We start from the raw sequence: 20127 nt of genomic DNA, 5'->3' as shown, positions 1-20127 counted from the left end.
CGCTCGGATCCAGACGCACCCTACATCACCCCTTTCCACTCCCTTTAGTCTGAGCCTCAATTTTACAACAGGGCTTATTAGACCTGTGTTTGTGGCCCTCATTAATACATGAAATTTCAGATTATCACCACCCTCTAATAAAGTGCTGGTGCTTTATGGTAAAAGAACAATATACTCTCTTACCATAGATAGTAAAAATATTGTATTTTCTTGTATAATTAGAACACAAAAGGAGCGATTTCAACGGCCTGAAGCCTCTACTCGAATTGTATTGCTAGTTTTTGTTTAGCTGTTTTTATTTAATAGACATGCTTATAGACATTATATCACAACGTGTTTGCCTTTTGATGAGCTTTAACAGGAATATAATATATTTGTGATTGTTTAAGTATTTTTCGAGAAACTTGCAATTACTTGTGTTGTAACAAGCACACATTATTGTCCCAGTGTTGCCCAGGCGGTCAGTCGGCTCAGTAGTCACTGTGAGATTCACACATTCGACTTAAATACATTGTACAGTTCAGTCCTACTTCCTTTCTGTTCTATCTTTGTTCGTTGTACATTAGTTTTTCAATAAAGACTGTATTTTAGCCTGTTCAGTCATCTGGGAAACAGATTCCAATTATGACAAGCAAGCATCTGAAACTTTCCAATATTAAACAGTTCTGCAAGCCAGTTTCTACTACTACAAGTGACAATGCAGATACAAATATTCCAACAACTTCAAGCAAACGAATAGAAATTTGCCATACAGAGGAAATACCACGTTCATCAGAGGACGAGTCTGAAAATGCTTGTGCAACTCTTGCACATCATGAACCACCAGATAGTTGTGAAACAAGTTTGTGCAGTAATGAAAAATGACACTCCACAGATAGAGTATGGAAAGCCATATCATCCAGATGCACAACTAATACCACGACAGAAAGCAAAATCTCAAAATATCAACTTCCAGGGCAAGTGGTTTGATGAGTTCCTATGGCTGCACTTCGACAATCAGACCCAAAAAGTCATATGCTTTCATTGTGCCAAGGCAGAAAATAGAGGACTTTTTACAGAAAAAAATGGAGAGGCCATTGGAGTATACCTTCATATCCACCAGTTTTTGCAACTGGAAAAAGGCAAAACGGAAATTCAACGAACACCAGTCCTCCTCTCGGCACAGATTCACTATATCTCCAGAAGGTTCACTTGATGCAACTCCAGTGACTGTCCAACTACATGATGGAAAAAGAAGCAGCAGGAAGAATGTAAAAGAAGTCTAGCCAAATTATTCAGAAGTTTATGTTTCTTACAGCGTCAAGGTTTTAGCATTACGTGGACATACTGATACATAGGGAAATTTCCTGCGGTTAATGAAGCTCCTGGAAGAGGAAGATCCTGAGTTGAAGGCCTACTTGTCAAAGAAAACCACATTCACATCACCTCAAGCTCAGAATGAAATAATGGAGATGTTCATCCATCAAATACAGAGAAACACAGCACACGAAGTGCAGCAAAGTAAAATCTTAGCATTAATGGTTGATGGCACTCAAGATGTTACAGGCGCCTAACAAGAAGCAATATGTGTACGATATGTAGAGGAGAACCTTGACGTCCATGAGACATTTCTTGGTTTGTACAGTGTTTCCAATACAACTGGTGAAACAATATCCTCGACTACACTTGATGTACTGACTAGACTCAATTTACCACTGTCAGGATTAAGAGCACAAACCTATGATGGAGCCGCTAACATGAGTGGTGCGTACAGTGGATGCCGGGCAAAAATAAAAGAAAAGCAACTATCAGCTTTGTCTTTTCACTGCAAAGCACACAAGGCTAATTTAATAATGCAACATGCAATTGAAGCTTGTGAATGTGTTCGAGATTCTATCCAGTGGGTACATGAAATTGATGTCTTGCTTCAGAGGTCAGGCAAATACAAGACAATCTTTGAAAACATTGTATCGTTAGACAGCCACAATGGTCCAGTTAAATACATCCGCCCACTGTGTCAAACATGCTGGTTGTGCCGCCTATCTGCAATTACATGTGCTAATAATCACTACAGTGACATGGTTGATTCTTTGTCTGAATAAGCAAATGAAAAATCAGATGTAACAGTGAAACCACGAGGTCTGCTGGACAGATTTGGCAAAGGAAAGACAGTTTTAGGATTGTTGATAGCTCAGCATCCAATAGCTTCATTAGAGGAACTAAACCGTGCATTCCAAGCAAAATCAGCGACAGTATCTAGCATGATTGAACCATCTGCAATGACAGTTGAGCAACTGCGTGTATTGCGAAAAGAGGAAAATTACAACAAGATATTCGATGAAGCTGAGAAAAAGGTAACTTCCCTAGATCTGGTGCCTATTGAACTACCACGCATTTGCAGAAAGATCACAGGTGATGGCTCAGCACACCATTCTGCAACAGCTAGAGTTTACTACAGAAGCCAATATTTTGAATTTGTGGACACAGTCATAGAACATCTGACCACTAGATTCAATGCAGAAAGCAACGACTTGAGGCAATATCTGGCACTTGAGAACATTATCACATCTGGCAAGATTGACAACTCGGTTATAAACTTTTATCCAGAAATCTCTACACAACGGCTCGAGTTTCAGTTTCCCATGTTAAAAGGAACAACAAAAGCAGTAACTCTGAAAGATGCTTAATGTAAAATGCATGAAACAAGCCAGCAGATGTTTAGTGAAGTGTTTTTTCTCATGAAAATTTTGCTTGTATGTCCAGTATCCAGCTGCAAATGTGAATGCACCTTTTCTGCATTAAAACAGTTTAAGTCACAGTTAAGGTCAACGATGTCTCAGTGCTGCCACAACCATGTGGCAGTTTGTCACACTCACAAAGATGAGGTCGACAAGATAAATATAGAAGAGCTTATGAAAGAATTCATAAACAGATCATCACAAAGGAGGTTATGTTTGGGAACATGTAGACTAGAGGACTAAATGAATCTTACTTCAATGAAAAGTATGAATAATTATGTGCTGCATTGTATTGATGTGTAATTTTCAAAAGATCGCAAAGACATTTTAATTATTTTTATCAAACATGAACAGTTTTTCAGTAGATATCAACATATCAAGGGTAATTACTAATTTTATTAACATTTGAAAATGTAATTCATGAAATGAAAGTTATTAGTAGCCTTGTCAAATGTAATGGCCATCTTTTATACTGTGCAGAGTGCAGGAATAAATTCATGTGGCAGTTAATTTATGACACATATGTCTTTATTCTATTAACATTTTGAAAACTGTTCACAACACCTCACTTATACAAACCTACATGTAAACCTTGAAGTATTGTGGCAACAAGATTATTCTGTGACTGCATGTTTACAGCTTTCAGGTTCACGTAATTAAAGATTACCAATTTACAAATTGAACAGTCCACATAAGTGGATGCAAAAATCATCCCCCCCCCCATTGGGTGTAAAAAATCTATGCCCCTGGCAATGTCACACCCTTTAATTAACATTGAATGTTATGTAAATTACCTTCACAATCAGCACAGCAAATATAAATGAGGTAAAATGTCAATGAACTATATCTAAAAATAAAGCTTGAAAAGACAATTATTATATTTTATTGAAGCAAAATCATAATATGATGGCAGAATATTTCAAAAGAAAAAGAAGTTGCCCTAACTTTCACCTAAATAATCTTCACTAGAACATTGGAGAAAACAATAATGGTGCAGATGAATATCAACAAGGTAAATACATAGCCACTGGTCAGAAAACAGGAAGAAAAGAAAGGGTGGTACAACAACACAAGTATAGTTGACATGTTAGTCTCAAGGTGTTTGTTTGTTTTTAAATTGTAAGCAAAGCTCCATGAGGGCTATCTGTGCTAGCCATCCCTAATTTAGCAGTGTAAGACCAGAGAGAAAGCTGCTGGTCATCACCAATCACTGCAAACTCTTGGACCACTCTTTTACCAATGAATAGTGGGATTGACTGTCACATTATAATCCCCCACGGCTGAAAGGGTGAGCATGTTTAGTGAGACAGGGATTCAAATCTGCCACCCTCAGATTACAAGTCGAACACCTTAACCCACCTGCCCATGCTGTGCCATCTCAAGGTGATAAAAAAACAAAAAAAAACTATATATAATAATGAATAATAAAAGAGTGAAAAAGAAAGAAGACACCTGGCCAGAAAAAAACAACAAAAACCTCACTGCCATACTCTAAATTGCTTTTCACCAATTTTGGTGTTTATTTCTAAACAAAAAGTCTACAAAGTGACATATAACCAATGTTTTGGAAAACCTTAATTCAAATTGTGCCATTTCAGACATTAAAGTTTTATAACTTTTATAGCTAAACAGATAATCTCAGTTTTTCTACTGTCAAAAGATAAAATGCATTTATAAACCTGATTTTATATTTTCAACTAACATTTAATGTCACAGTTAACTTGCCTTTATCAATATTTGTCTCAGTATATAGGTATACATTGACAAAGTTATGACTCTTCGTATGCACTAAGTAATCATTACAATAATGTTTTTCATTTCAGATATTATTAAAAAATAAACTAAGATAGTGTCTCTCCATATTGATTTAAATATGCAATAGCATATGAATTCCAAATTACATAAAATATAAACCAACAAGTTATTTACTTCTGTAATGATACCAGGTAAAAATACAGAACTGTTTATAAGTGAAAACATTTATACCCCAACAGTCATAGACAACAAATTGAAAATTTTAAGCTGACTGCCATCTATGAAGACGTGAATTAAGCCTCGATGCATTTTTTAGTTCATATTCCATACAAAAAAAGATTACTTAAAGTGATTTATCATTTTAAGAGTAAATTATAAACTTATTTGAAGTGGATAACCTTGTAAAGTTGACTCTACTTAGAACTGGTTTTATTTATTTATTATCTTTAAAATTATGAAAAGATTGTATGTTGACACAAAAACACTTAAAAAAATATAAAACCAAAATTAAAAAAATGCTATCCTCTTACATGTTATAAAAAATAACCATGTGCAAAATACCAAACATCTTAACCATATAATATTTATGCAGTAACTGAATTTCATATCCAGAAAGTACCTTTCTTTAAAATTAATTCAAGACCATAAGTCTCCAAATCCCACTTGTAACTAGATCTTTAATGCCTTGATTTTTCTAGAAAGTTATTATTTCAAGAATATTTTTATTCACTAATCTCAAAACATACATATGAAAATCCATTCAAAAAATAGCTGTATAAAGGTGAAGGAAAACCTAAGGTGAAGCTTTTAGCTTTATTTTACATTTCAATAAAGGACACTTTATTGCAAGTGAAATACAAAATCTGCCATTTCACCTTTGCTATTTTATTAACACTGCGACTATGAAATGCAATAAATGTAGACTTTTTTATTATAATTTTCTTCTATTACTACTGCGACCTTGTAGGATTAACAAGTGGGTCATGTTACTAATCATAAGACATATTATTTCACAAATAACATCTTCAATTTTATGATATAATTAAGTTGATTAGTAGAATATCTCCAGAACTGTGCAACTGGTTGAGAACTTTCTTAAAAGGAAATTATACTAGATACACATTGATATTTTATTCTATATAATAAAATCTATTTGTTGAATTTCATGCAAAGTCACACAAGAGATATCTGTACTAGTTGTCCCTCTGAGGCTGTTGTTTAAGATTAAATAGAAGGATTTGAATGTCATTTCTATAACACACCAGCAACCCAAAAGTACAAAGAAAAATAGTTTTGCCTTGTTAGTAATCTCACGTCCACAGTCCAGCATGCAAATCACTGGGCTCTAATCAGTCTCCATAACAAAACTGAATAAGCCTACTGATATTGGTATCACAGTATGATTGAAGAAGCTGGTAAAATTATTAATTTGCTTGCCCTTACAAGTACTTCATTTTCAATTCAAGGTAAGTTTCCAACTAGCAGAACATTGCAAGTTTACATTAGTAATGGATTCACTGAAAGAAAGTCAAAGCTTGATGTTGAAATTTTGCTTATAAATATTTTATTCCTTTGGGTTTTTAAAATCCACAAATCACTTATTTCTTCAGATGTTAAAATAAGTTGTTAGTGTTAAAGAACTAGTTCAAATTTATACAACTTTTGTTTATCTTGCAAAAGTGCTTAAGTAACAGTAATAGAAAATTTTATCAAAGTCGTGTAATCTCACTCAAATTTCTAGGTCTAGAATCTTGAAAACATAATTATATTAATTAAAAAGTACAACTTTTCACAAAAATAGGCAAAATTATGTCTAATAAACATAATAAATGTGTTTTTGACTTTCAAAAATTAAAATAGATAATATTATTAGGAAAAGTAAACAAGGTAGTGTTTAGAATTCATACTAATAGCTAAGATTTTCCCATACTTATCTATAAGAGTTTCCCCAGTATAAAAATATCTCAACTTGAATATTTTAATATATTTTTTGATAGTTTTAACAATCAGTCACCATATAATGGTGATAAGTTATAAGTGAAAATCTTCTAAAGAATACAAACTGAATGAAACTTACACATATTTCTCTTCTCTTCCCACAAATTGTGCCATGGTTCTAACAGTAATGACTGAATGGAAAAAAAATTACACAACTTATTTATTTTAAAAAGGTAAAAATTTCTAAAACTAATACAAATTAATGCAAACACTTTCTTATTAAAATTGTTTGAGAGATTCAAATGATTTGAAACTTTAAATCAATGTTTTTCACTGCAGCATTCTATTGTATTCCAAGTGAGCTGATAGTGTTATGAAAATTTCACTTTTCTCTATCCATTTAAAAATATAACAAAATATGGTACAAGAATTTCAATGTGATGATCAAATGAAATCACAACTACAAGCCTTTTTATTCACTATTTTCTGCTTTTCAGGTGTTTGTGTGTATTATTACAGAAACACAATAACCAATGGTAACTATCTTATTTTAGGATTTCCAGTTTTAGCTTGGGGAAAATTTTTTTTAAATAATTTTTTAAACTTTCAACAAAGTTCTCTCAATCCACATGTTTACAAATAGTAGCAAAAAAGCAGTTTCAAATTTTTGTAAGATAAAACAATATTCTATCATTAGTTTGGTTTGTTTTGAATTTTGTGAAAAACTACACACGGGCTATCTAAACTAGCCATCCATAATTTAGCAGTGTAAGATTAGAGGGAAGGCAGCTAGTCATCTCCACCCACCACCAACTGTTGGGCTACTCTTTTACCAATGAATAGTGGGATTGACCGTCACTTATAATGCCCCCACTGCTAAGAGGGCGAGCAAGTTTGGTGCGACGGGGATTCTAACTCGCAACCCTCGGATTATGAGTTGAGTGCCTTAACCACCCAGCCATACCAGACCATTAGTTGGGTTCTATAAAAAACTAAGAATTTTACATTCATTACAAATCTAATTAAAAACATTTTAGGTGCCTCCAGAAAAATAAATGATTATGAAATTTAAGGGAATGAAATTAAAATTGGCAGCCAAACTGGTAGCTACACTTAAGAATTTTACACCAAATATTCATTCATTAGTTAGCCAAGCTATGTTTGTTGTTCAGCTAGCCTCATGATGGTGAGTGAATCAAAATACACGTTAACTAAACTTCATGATATTCTGAGCTTTAAACCAACTAACAATGATTGTTCACTTCTGTTAAAACTACCAGAGCTTAAAATAATTAACAAAAATTGAAACATTATCTCTGTAATTAACATTCATTAAAAATCTTTTTAGCACTTACTTTTAATCACATTAATTAATCAAGATTTATAAGAAATTATGAAATTCTGAACACAAAAATTCTAATTTTAAAATGTAAGGTTAAAAAGAATATATCTGTTAAACATTTAGAATTTCAGATTGTGACAACTTAGATTTCCAGTAAAGGCAAAAAGCACTACTCCAATGAATACTGATAACTTAAACAGTTTAAGCTTACAATCTGAAGTAGCATCACTGAATACCATTGATTAAATGCAGGCTTCATATTAACATGCACAATTCAATGACATTAACACTCCTAAAAGTATAAAATTCAAATATTTTGTGCCTCTTCCCCTTCCCCTGAAAGTTAAACAATTATGATAATTGATCACTTTCATTCCCAAACATGCTAATTACCACATGTAGCTATATCTGCTAGTACACTGGTTTCTAAGCTCTAAGTCTGAGGCTCCATTAATATGAATAAAAATGTTTCAGACCTCCAACCTATACAAATACCTTAAAAATGTGATTTTAAGATGTTCCCCCCACACTACTTGTGCATGGTGAGATGACTGTAAAGCAGCGCCATAGTAAAAACAATAAAATCTCCTTTCGATAGAATACATCATTTAATTGATTCAACACCAGAGCACCAGATAGTGAGGAGGAAGGGTGTGAAGTGTAAAATAAAGTAAATACCTATCAGAAATAAATTTTCAGTTCAGTAAAATTATAACTTCTGAAACAGTACTTACCTTCACTCACAACATTAGCCAGAATCCCACAGTGAGGAAAAGGAGCAGAGCCAGTATGAGGTAATAACAGAGATACCCCCAGAAATGTCCAAAAATACCCCTGACCATGAGAGAGAGCAAGATCCAAAGATCAGAGAAAGTACCACACCACTTCTTAGCCATGTATATTCTTCACTCATATGTACAAGTTGTAAAACACAATGGCAGAAATTTGCAAGATGTAAAGTGGCTAAAGGCACATCAGATCATACTCAGCAAGATAACCCACCCAAAACCTTCTTAAGGGGTACCAACATCCACATGAAGGTAAGATGAAGGTCATATCATCTTCAACTTTAACTCTGTAATTGGAGCTGATCTTAATCCCACAAAGATCAACATGCTACAACAACTGGGTCTTGCCATCTGGCACTGAAAGGATGGATTCAATTTGTGTGAGGACTTTTATTAACTGGTTCACTCAAATTCAAAGTTCAGCACTGTGAACTGACGTCCATGTGAGATAAGAATGAGGGCTCCCAATCAAAAGAGGTGAGCTGTATTTGTGACGGATCAACTCCAGTTGATGTGAAATGTCCAACAAGAGGCCATGTCAACTAGTTTAATGATGGATAAACTCCACAATATTGTAAAAAGTAAACAGATGCCACGTAATCTTTTCGGGTGACAGATCAACTTCAGTATATGTATATGTGGATATTTTTGAATGTGTAAATGGTATTAGGAGATTATGTTACCCAATAAGGTAACAGATAAACTCTGTGATTATGTAAATACCTATAGGAGACCACATCCACCAGTGAGAGGAGTTACAGATCAGTTCCTGGGGAGGCCACATTGCATCTGCACCAGCAAAACACCACCACCCTACTCTCATTTAAACGGCTATAGCCAATTCTGTTGTGGAATCCTTTCAGGAGGGTGCTTCTATGGTCAACCATCACAGCAGCTTGTAATTGAAAAGTGATAAGGACTCCCATACTCTACTCAAACAGCAGCATAAGACTAGAGGAGGAACGAGGAACATCATCACAGGAGAAAGGGCAATGAGTGAAAATGAAATCCTATTCTGAAAATAAACATCCATATTAAAGTAAATATATATTAGTAAAATAAATCTGATACAGAGAAAAACCAAAAGGTGGGAAAATAGTACATGTGAAATGGAAAACAAGGTGAAAACGAAATAAGTGCCAGAAATAAAATAACATAAACCTGAGGAAAAATCGACCAAATTAGACCTAAGAAAATCTCCATGTTAGGAAAGAAATGATCAACAAATTCTAAAGGTGGAAAAATATTAACAAAGTCCTTGTCAGCCAGTGTAGGCTCAGCAGTTTCAGCAGGAGCTTTGGCAAAGTCTAGGAAGAAAGGTTGTACCCTACAAAATTTTACTTCCTGACATGCAACAGCAAATAAATCCATCAGTGGATCACCTGGACCTGCATATGTCTAACGTGAATGATGCCATGCAAGAAGTGAAGGTTTGGTAGAGGAGTGTAGAGGGTAGTCACATGTGTCAGGCTAGGCTACTATTTGTTGATGGATAATGCATAATGATCTGCATTAGGCACAAGTTGCAATATACCAATTCTGATGACAGGAGGTGCAAGGCTTGTGGCATGCAAAAAAGAAAAAGTTTGCATATAGAGGGCAGCACTAAATGAAAATATCTAATTTTGTGAGGAAGTGAGTGCTGTATCGGAAGCTATTTTTTATTTTACTTTATATAACAATTTCCATTTAAAAAGAATAAACACTGTTGAATGAGTCATGATTGCTTTTACAAAAGGTGGTGACCAACTGTTTGAAGCTTAACTATTAAATCAATTGTTTACAATAGATTTCTCTAGCCACTTTAATAATGCTATTCATTTCAAATACAGTAAACTTTAACATTCCTACGAAAAGTGGGGCCTAATAGGCCCCAGAGCAACTTGAAAGGTTATTAATATTAGGCTAATAAATTTGTATTTAAATGAAATTGCCGTTTAATTTGATTTCATTTCATTAAATGAAATGGCAATATTATTATTAATATTAATATTAGGCTAATAAATTTGTATTTAAATGAAATTGCCATTTAATTTGATTTCATTTCATTAAATGAAATGGCAATTTTATTTAAATACAAAATTATTAGCCTAATATTAATAACCTTTCAAGTTGCTCTGGGGCCTATTAGGCCCCACTTTTCGTAGGAGTGTTAAAAATAATGAGACAGCTATACATTAATACACAAGTACAGTACAATTACATAAAAATCATCCAAAAATACTGAAATAAAAACATTACCATATATCCAAATTACTTTAAACTCAGATTGAAAAAGATTTCAGCTTGAATGAGTTAAAGAGTCACATATTATGGTAAAAAACAAAATTGGTTGATGGATGAACTCCAATGTTTAATCACACTGTGTTCAAAACTTCTTAGGGCTAAAAACTTATGTTAGGTGTTATATGATTGATTAGTATATTTCCAAAAATGGTATAGATGTTTGGATTTGGAAAACAAATGAGTAATGTTTGTTTTCAACAACATTTTGACTTTAACTTTAAAAAATTGACACACACACACACACACACACAAATTTAATATTTCAATAGATAGATCAATGTCTCCATTTGTTAACTACAAAGTTACAAGAAAGTAGTACCTTAGTTGCTATAGAAAACAAATTGAAATTAGCCTACCCTTTCTTTCCATTACAAATAATTTATGTTTCTTCCCTTAATTATATTCCTTCAACCAAATATTTTAGCTGAAAATGTTAAAAAAATGGTAATGTTACAACAGTTTCTATTCTTGTTGATGAACAAAGTAATTGCAGTGCATAATAATAAAATGTATGCAGTCACATGCCATGAAAAATGTACCTTACCGGCATGTTTTATCAGTATGTGAATTACAGCATTAGTTTAGTATTAATGTGTATACACCTGTAATAGATCAGGTTGAGGATAAATGTATTAAGTTGATCCTTAACATACATTTTGTTAAACTGACAGAAACAAACAAGTCAATTTTTACCCTGAAATGGTTGACTAATGACAATTGCTATACATCTTGCTACCATTTCATTAATAGTGTGACGAACATGTATAAGGATTTGCTGCTCCTCTGTCTCTTCTTCCTCATCTTCTTCTGCAGAATTCATAGTGAATTCAGGTAACCGCTACGATAAAGAAGTGTGACCATTATTCATATCCGAGATAAATGTTAAATATGCTATGGTAAAAAGATCCTAGTGTTAGATACAAACAGTACATCAGAAATTTTATAATACATCTCACTGCCTCCAACTATGATAGTTTTGTACCAAAAGACTTCAGTATCTCTGAACAATATTATCTTCATCTATACATGTATATAAATATTAAACTAATTCACACAGATAGTAGAGAATTCAAGCAACTTTTGTACCAAAAGAGAAAATGATACAGAAAGGCCTGACTGCCCATTTATATATATAGACACACACACAATGGACAACTACTAAACTAAAATCACACAAACTGATAGTACAGAATTCAACAAGCATATCAATAGTGAAAATGCTTTGAGTGAATTTTTTCAATTTATAAAATTTTACTTAAATTTACATAGTATTTCTAAGATCCTCTAAAAATAGTCATCTGTAGAAACATTAGATATGAACATAAATTATGTATATGTACATTGATAAATAAGTAAAAATTAAACTTAGTTTCTTTTGCATATCATAGTTTTTTGCTTGTGTAAAATAACACTTAAAAATATCTAAATATAATTCTACCTAATTAATAGTAATAAAAAAATTTCAAAATATACTTATATGAGATTACAGTGACATAGAAATAGACCTTTAAACAATTACATTACAATTTGACAGAATACCCATCACACCAAACATGCTAACCTCTTTAGCCATGAGAGCATTATAAATGTGATGGTCAATCCTACTATTTGTTGGTAAAAGAGTAACTCAAGGGTTAGCAGAGAGTGGTGATAACTAGCTGCCTTCCTTCTAGTTTAATGTTGCTAAATTACAGATGGCTAATGCAGATAGCCCTCACGTAACTTTAATTGAAATTGAAAACAAACAACTTGACAGTACAAGTAAATTGTTATAACTGTATTCATAAAAATTACTATCAAATAGTATTTTTATTATATCCTAATGGAATCTAAAAATGTAATCTTGTGATAGACTTTGTATAACTTGATTTTGGAGTGATTATTATAATGTAGTACAATGATCATACTCAGATGAAACCCTTTTAAGTGAAATGCGATGAGGACAATTTGTACTCTTGGATAGCTCAGTTGTAGAGCACTGACCATTCTACTCCTGGTCACAGAGTATCTTTTAACTTAAGTTTTCTTGTGTAAAATTAAATGTTAAAATAATATTTGATCTAATTTATTTATCAACCATAATCGTGGCTACACTGGATAGTTATCACAATAAAATAATAGTAACTGACCTATCTTATATTAAAACAAATGAATAAGTGGCATAGCCAAACAGCAAGTTCTGAAATTAAAACATTCCTTTGCTTTTCCGGGATTTAGGATAATTTTTCAAATTATTTAAATCCTGGCTCTTCCTGGCTAAAACAAAATTGATAATTTCACCATTCCATAACTAGTGCAGAATATACCTATATTCATAAAATACCTTTCAATATTTTCATGCAGTTTCTGAATGTAGTTAATCACAACTATGTTGAACATATGCCAAAGTCATAAATGCATACTGATTTTTCTTACACAGGTAAAGGCTACAAACTGCAACTTTTGTTCTTAAGTATCAAACTAGTATATGTGCATTTCTTGGAAAGCAACCTATTTGAAAGGCAATACAGAAATGTATACACCTGTCTTAAGACTGCACACAGGTCACTGATGAATGTACAAAACCTGTGGACTTGAGGAATATCTGACTTTGTTTCATTAGAGTATCTTTTTAACAAAAGTATTCCACAGTTTGATCTCTTGCTGCGTTGCTTTTGGACTCTTAGGCTCTACATTTGCAGTGCACAGACTGTGGTGTGCACCCACAAAGGGGATATGCACACAACTATGATTATATGAACATATAAATTACACTTGAAAATAAAAAATTTAAAAATGTTTTAAAAACTACTGTACAAACATTATAATATTAAGTATTATAGTAGCAAATATTAGCAGGGAAAAAATGACATGTAGGGTATATACCCAAACAGTTTACCTGGCATGCAAGGATAGGGGGAATAAAACAAAATGTTTAGAAATAGGAGTACTATAAAAAAAAAGTTTTATGCACTACTATTTTAGTTCTTCCTCTCATCATCCCCCAATAACCAGACAACCATGAGAAAGTCTAACCACTTTTGGTAATCAAACAGTATTTATGTTTAATAAACAATTTTGCTTCAAATTATACTTGTGTTTATTGTTTTCCTTTATTGTGTGTAGCCAATTTATTACTTACTTAACAGTCCCAAATCTCCATTTTGCAGATACTTGAGACTTCTGACAAATATCAGTGGACTCAAATTCCATATGACCACTGAACTTCTGACATACAGGATAACATTCACAGAATTTGTCATTTATAGAGAAATATAATAAAAAAACAGATTTATGTATTTAAGCAGTTGTTTCTTTAACTTGCAATGGTTATGCAGATGCAAAAAATAGTTTACTAACAAGTCACTAAGGGTTAATGAACTCTATTTATTAAAATAGAATAGCAAATTAACAAAAATAGCTATTTTGCATAAGATGTTTAAAGAGAAACTTGGACAAATAACTATTCTGGAATAGCCATTTCATCAGATATCTATGTGATAAAAGTAATTGTTGTAGAGTATTCAACATATCTATCAAAACCTAATAAACCAAGCACAAGAGACTTTACTCTTTTTACAAATTGTTGGTCTTTATGGCAAATAAATTAACATACAATCTGTACACATATACCACTTTGAATACCAAACACAACTAATTTACCTGAGATATTGTGGTATAAATAATGCCATTAACCAAATTTCCACATATTCTTGGTCCTAGCCCACGATAAAGTCCCCATAGTCCATCCACTTTGTACACATGTTTTACTACAAAAACAAGATAAATATAAACATTGTGAAACAAGTAGTATTCACATTTTAAATACATAAATTAATCAAAATTAAAATATATTTTTTGATTCTGGAATATTAATTAATGAAAAAATTACAACATCAACTAAATCATAAAGCCTTAATGGCCAATTGTGATGTAATCTCCCTCCTGACAAGAGTCCCAACAACTGAAGCCTGAAAGTTAAGTGGCTTTAGAACTTTATATCCAAGAACCCAACCCACTGATACATATCCCCAGCAACCTTTACAGAATTCACTACCACCAAAACTAACTTCATGTTCAATAACCAAAACTACCTACAAATAAATGACCTAAGTATGAGGAATCCCACTTCACAAGTTCTAGCTAACATTTTTATGATACAGAATGAATGTCAAGTGATCAATTCAGCCTTACACCCATCACTACAATGGTACAGGTATATTGACGATACAATTGTTGAATTCACATCGACAAAACACACACTTAGTTTTTTTCAGCTATGTTAACTCTATACACTCCAACATTAAGTTCACCTGTGAACATGAAAAACTAACTAAATAGTATTTCTCAACCTCAAAATCACTAGAACTGATACACAATTCAAAACAGAAATCTGCAGAAAAATAATCCATACTGGATTATATATTCCATGAGACGCAGCACATAAAACAAAATAAAAACTCAAAATATTAAGAAACCAAATAAACACAGCCACAAAATTATGCTCACCTCATAAAATTAACAAAATACATCAACAAAATAAAACAAACACAACATCAACAAATTTCTTCCAAAAACCATTGAAAGAATTATACACACACATCTAGACCAACAAGAAACAAATGATAATAAATTCCAAGACACAACAAATTACAAAACCTCATACTGCTGCATACCATATATTAATGATACCAGAAAAACAATAACCAAATTTTGGAAAAAACCTTTAACAAAACAGAAGATTTCAGTAAACACCAAATTTATTCAAAACCAGGTATAAAAGTCCATAGCATGTTAAAATTTACCTTAACAAAAACAACACAAATATTATTTATAAAATGCAATGCAACAACTGCCATTACTTCTATATTGGAGAAACAAGCAGAAAAATAAAAACTAGATTAAACGAACACATAAAAAAACACACCACGTTTTTGAACACTGCAAATCAAATAAACACAATATAACCATAGAAGACACCCAAATACTAAGTAGGGAAACAAATAAAAACAAATGCAAAATCAAAGAAGCCTTACTTATACAGCAACAAAAACCAAAATTAAACCAATATAAAAGAACACATCTATACCTATACTAATTAATAACCTAACATCCACCTGCATGCCCCCTACAATCCCATACTCATTTATACTATCATCCCTAAGACATGTCTGGTAACAGTCACTTTCAAATTCTCTCTTTCTTAACCTGGAGATGATGTAGGAAGGTCAAAACATTGTTATCTCCTTATCAATAAGTGTTAATACCCATACTAGCTGTTCTGATATACAAACATCAATACTTGTTATGGAGAGTAAATTTTATTAAAACAACTTGCAAAGCTATGTCATTATAGTAGTTCTATTTTTAACCAATTCTCAGTTGTTTTTTTATCATGATTAATTAAATCAATGATGATATTGACAACTGTTACAGTTTTGTAAGAAAACTAAAACTGTTGATTTTTTGTTCAGAAACTATTAAGTAAATCAAGATATAAAAGCATAGTAGGCACGTGTATAAGAGATTATCTAGTTTTTCAATACTGTCCTTGAAAGATCAGTCTAAAAAAAAACCAAAAAAAAGCCAATTCTTTATTTTTCAGAAATCATCAATTCCCTTCTTAAATCATTCTATAGTCCAAATGCTATGAACAACTCATTCCACAAACCAGTCACTCAGTTGGAAAAATATCCTTAAATAGAAAGTAGCTTGTCTTTCCCAAATTTAAACATTATCACCTTATCTCATCATCTTCAGAAGAGTAAAACAGCACAAACAACAGAAGGCCTTATCCTATTAATACCCTACATAATTTTGTACATTTCAATAATATTACTTTCACACTAGTTTTCTCAAGAAAATACAAGCTAAGAACTTTTAACATACGCATTACGAAATAGTCCTTTCAAACTAGTGATCTGAATAGAAATCATTGCCTTTTTTGATTTGTAATAATATATTCATTATGTCTACAAATACACCTTAAAATTGTATTAGGTCTAATACCAGCAATGAAGTGTTGCCTCAGTGACTTAAGTTACATGATCACCAATATACCAATATTTAGTGGATTTCTAACTATATTAAGAGTGTGATCCAACCTACCATCCAAATATTTGTACAGCTTATCAGTTGATCCAAGTCATGCTCTAGCACTTCAACATCATCATTACTCGTACTTAGTATCCAAAAGTTTATTATTACACTTATTTCCTAAAATCATCCAGATCAATTCCAAAATTTCTCATAAAATGCTCCGGTATTTTATACCATACTTAAATGCCCTTGACAAATTATTGACCTTGTGACACTTCACCAATTTTAATGCATCCTCTTGCCTGTTAATGTATACAAGTACCACACTTGGATAATGTAACTACTTTTTCGAGACTTATACATTCAGCAAAATTAAGTATAACTGGATACAGATTTTCAATTTAAGAAAATGTTATCTTCCAAAGCATGCTTACCTGGTGACACAGAGCTAGAATGCCACATTGAGAAGGTGGAAGGGCCAGTGAGGGCATTACCCATACAGAAAATGTCTGCCTAGATCAAGAGTGTACTAGCATAAGAGTGGTACCTAAGGGGAGGAACTACACTACAACCAGAATGGATATATTCTTCATTCTGAATTAGTTCCTGTATCAAGAGTGGAATGGTACACAAGCAATCGTTATTATAAGCCAGCCACAACCAGACAGATGAGGTTCCACAACTAGGAGTTGGAATGAAGGGTTCTTGGTCCCTATATCCCAGTCTGGTAACTATGGCAATTGGATTGCAACATGTTTTTATACATATACTTTTGACTGGATCCTAACCTGTAGGCACAGAGTGATGCGTTCCAAACCACCAGAATCATGATGAGAAAGTAAGCAACACCAAGTGAGACAAACATTCTTCTCCACCTGAAAAAGTCCAAAAGGTAACACTCAAGCTTGGAATGACAGAATCATGTATACTTTACTCAACCAAAAGACAGAGGCCTGGAATTATGAACATTCATATTCATTCCCCAACCAAGTATGCATGGTGAAGAAGAAGGAAGTGCAAAATTGTGTAAAGAATGTGAGAGAAAAGTACTGGGAGAAGGCCACATACCAGCTCTTAATACGTCCTTTAGCAGGTAATTTAAACAGGCAGCAAAAGATACAGAACTGTAATGAGTTTGATAAGATGTAACTCTCAGAAGTTTCCTCATTTGTAAAGAAAGTCCAGAATAAGAAACATGGGAATTTGTGAATCTATCTAGTTAAAGTAACGGGGGGTAATTCTCACAAAACTGAAGGATCCCAACAAATACAGAGTTGAATACCATCACCTCAACAGGAGCTAATGAGAGCTACAAGACATAACAAATAATCAGTGTGCAACTGGTCATAGAGATGAGAAATAGCTGGCATAGGTCTGCATACCAGCCTGCATAATCTCCTCCAGCTGGTAATTCAATCAAGCTGCTAAGGAAATGTAAATGTGACAAATCTGATAAGATGTGTCTCATGATAGTCTCCTCACATCTAAAGATAGCCCATAATAAGCAATGCAAATCAAATGTTGTACCCACCCCATCAAGGTAACCAGAATAAATCCCAGGAAACTGAGGTGACACAACTGAATAAGAATGTGGGTAAAATAATGCTTCAGTGCTCTAACTGAACATAATAAATGATCGGGATCTAATCAGTTATAGAGGTGAGAAATAGCAGCCACACGAATTGGTGAAAAGAATTTATCTCCTTCTCCATCTGCCAGTGTCTTAGTTAAGAACCAATTTGGGTATAGAAGAACGAGAATGACAAAGTGTCCTGTGCAGAGTAAACAACTTCGATCGGCAATGTCCACAGGTAAGTACAACAAAATATAAACCTTAAGGTAGAGACAATACATGGTAAATGTGGTTAAGAGCTCAAAAGAATGAGGAGTCAAGAATGATCATATAACACCACTTTTATATCCAAGTTAGACAAGTGAAATAATAAAAATAAGATGAGAAAGCCATAGAGCAGGGGTTCCTAAGCCTTGGCATGGGGGGTCGCGAAGCCTTGGCAGGGGAGTCACGTAGCCTTGTTAGAAGTAGCTTGGGATAACATTAATTTTATTTCATCAATTACATTTTCATGCTCTTACATATTTTTTGTTTTGGTGCAAAGCAAAACGTGTGCTACGTTAGTTCAATGTCATTAGGTGATAATATGGGTGTATATATGCGTGCCTGTGTGAATGTGTATGTGTGTACTAGTGAGTAGCGAGTATGTGAGTGCACGTGCATGTACGTATACTTATGTGTCTGTTTAGTTGTGATTGTGTGTGTGTGTGCTCACTGTCGACACGTGAGTCACATGTCCGTTGCTGATTGGTGGATGACTGGCCATGCTCCCTTCCCTCCCAATACTTACCCAATCATTACTCTACCTGCACCCCCCACAAGTAGTCAGTGTAAGACCTACAGTTGCCAAAGCGTTCATTATTCAACATTTTTATTTTAATTTAACAAGGAAATAAGTAAGCAGTAGAGGTGAGTTGCATCCATGGCTAAACGGCGCAGATACTCAAAATGCTACCTCAACACTGGCTTCACCACTGTGCTCGCCAACGACGGTATCGAGAAACCACAGTCTGTTTTGAAACATTCAGAACACGCAAAGAAGGGTTTGGATTTCTTCAAACTGCATGAACGGTGTCTTAAAAGCCAAAGAATAGATAGAAGTGGGTCGTTTCAGCAGCAGAGTGCAGCCGTAGTGGAAGCTTCATATGAGATTGCATTCGAAATTGCTAAACAAAAAAAGCCTCACACGATTGAAGAAACACTTCTTAAACCCTGCATGATGAAAGCAGTAAATCTTATTTTTGGAGAAGCCAGTGCAAAGAAGATGCAGCAAGTATCCCTGTCAAATAATACTATACAGAGGCTCATTTCTATAATGTCTGTGGATGTGAAGGAACAGGTTTTGACTGACATCAAGAGTTCCCCTTTGTTCTCCTTTCAGCTCGATGAGTCAACAGATGTAAGTTCATGTTCTCAGTTGCTTGTCTTCATGAAATACATTAATTCAGGTGACATCAAAGACGAATTCTTATTCTGCAGTGCACTTGAAACCACAACAAAACTGATGATGTCATGGAAAAAGTTTCAACTTTTTCTCAAGACGAAGTTCTTCAATGGGAAAACGTGTGTGGGGTTTGTACGGATGGGGCACCGGCTATGCTGGGATCGAAATCAGGATTTCAGTCGAGAGTGAAGAAGCTAGCACCTCAAGCAAAAGGCATCCACTGTATGAATCACCGATATGCTCTCGCCAGTAAGACTCTCCCTGCC

At 33.6% G+C, this 20127-nt stretch overlaps 1 protein-coding gene across 5 annotated transcripts in view; it reads right to left on the bottom strand.

Moving 5' to 3' along the window:
* The window catches only part of LOC143222207 (mitochondrial carrier homolog 2-like), a 61002-nt gene that overhangs the window by 31804 nt on the left and 9071 nt on the right, over nt 1–20127 (bottom strand). For all 5 annotated transcript variants that reach the window (XR_013012097.1, XR_013012096.1, XM_076448335.1 and 2 more), the window contains exons 3-5: nt 14469–14575; nt 11520–11664; nt 6550–6601 (exon numbers count right to left, since the gene is read on the bottom strand). Coding sequence is in view for 3 of the 5 variants with exons in the window: in XM_076448335.1 (XP_076304450.1) it covers nt 6550–6601; nt 11520–11664; nt 14469–14575 (304 nt within the window). In the remaining 2 variants the exon portion in view is untranslated. The remainder of the gene's footprint in view (nt 1–6549; nt 6602–11519; nt 11665–14468; nt 14576–20127) is intronic.

Source organism: Tachypleus tridentatus, chromosome 8 (assembly GCF_004210375.1).
Source record: "Tachypleus tridentatus isolate NWPU-2018 chromosome 8, ASM421037v1, whole genome shotgun sequence".
In the NCBI taxonomy this organism is placed as follows: Eukaryota; Metazoa; Arthropoda; class Merostomata; order Xiphosura; family Limulidae; genus Tachypleus; species Tachypleus tridentatus.
Note: the sequence above shows the minus strand (reverse complement) of the source record. Positions and strands in the feature narration are given on the sequence as shown.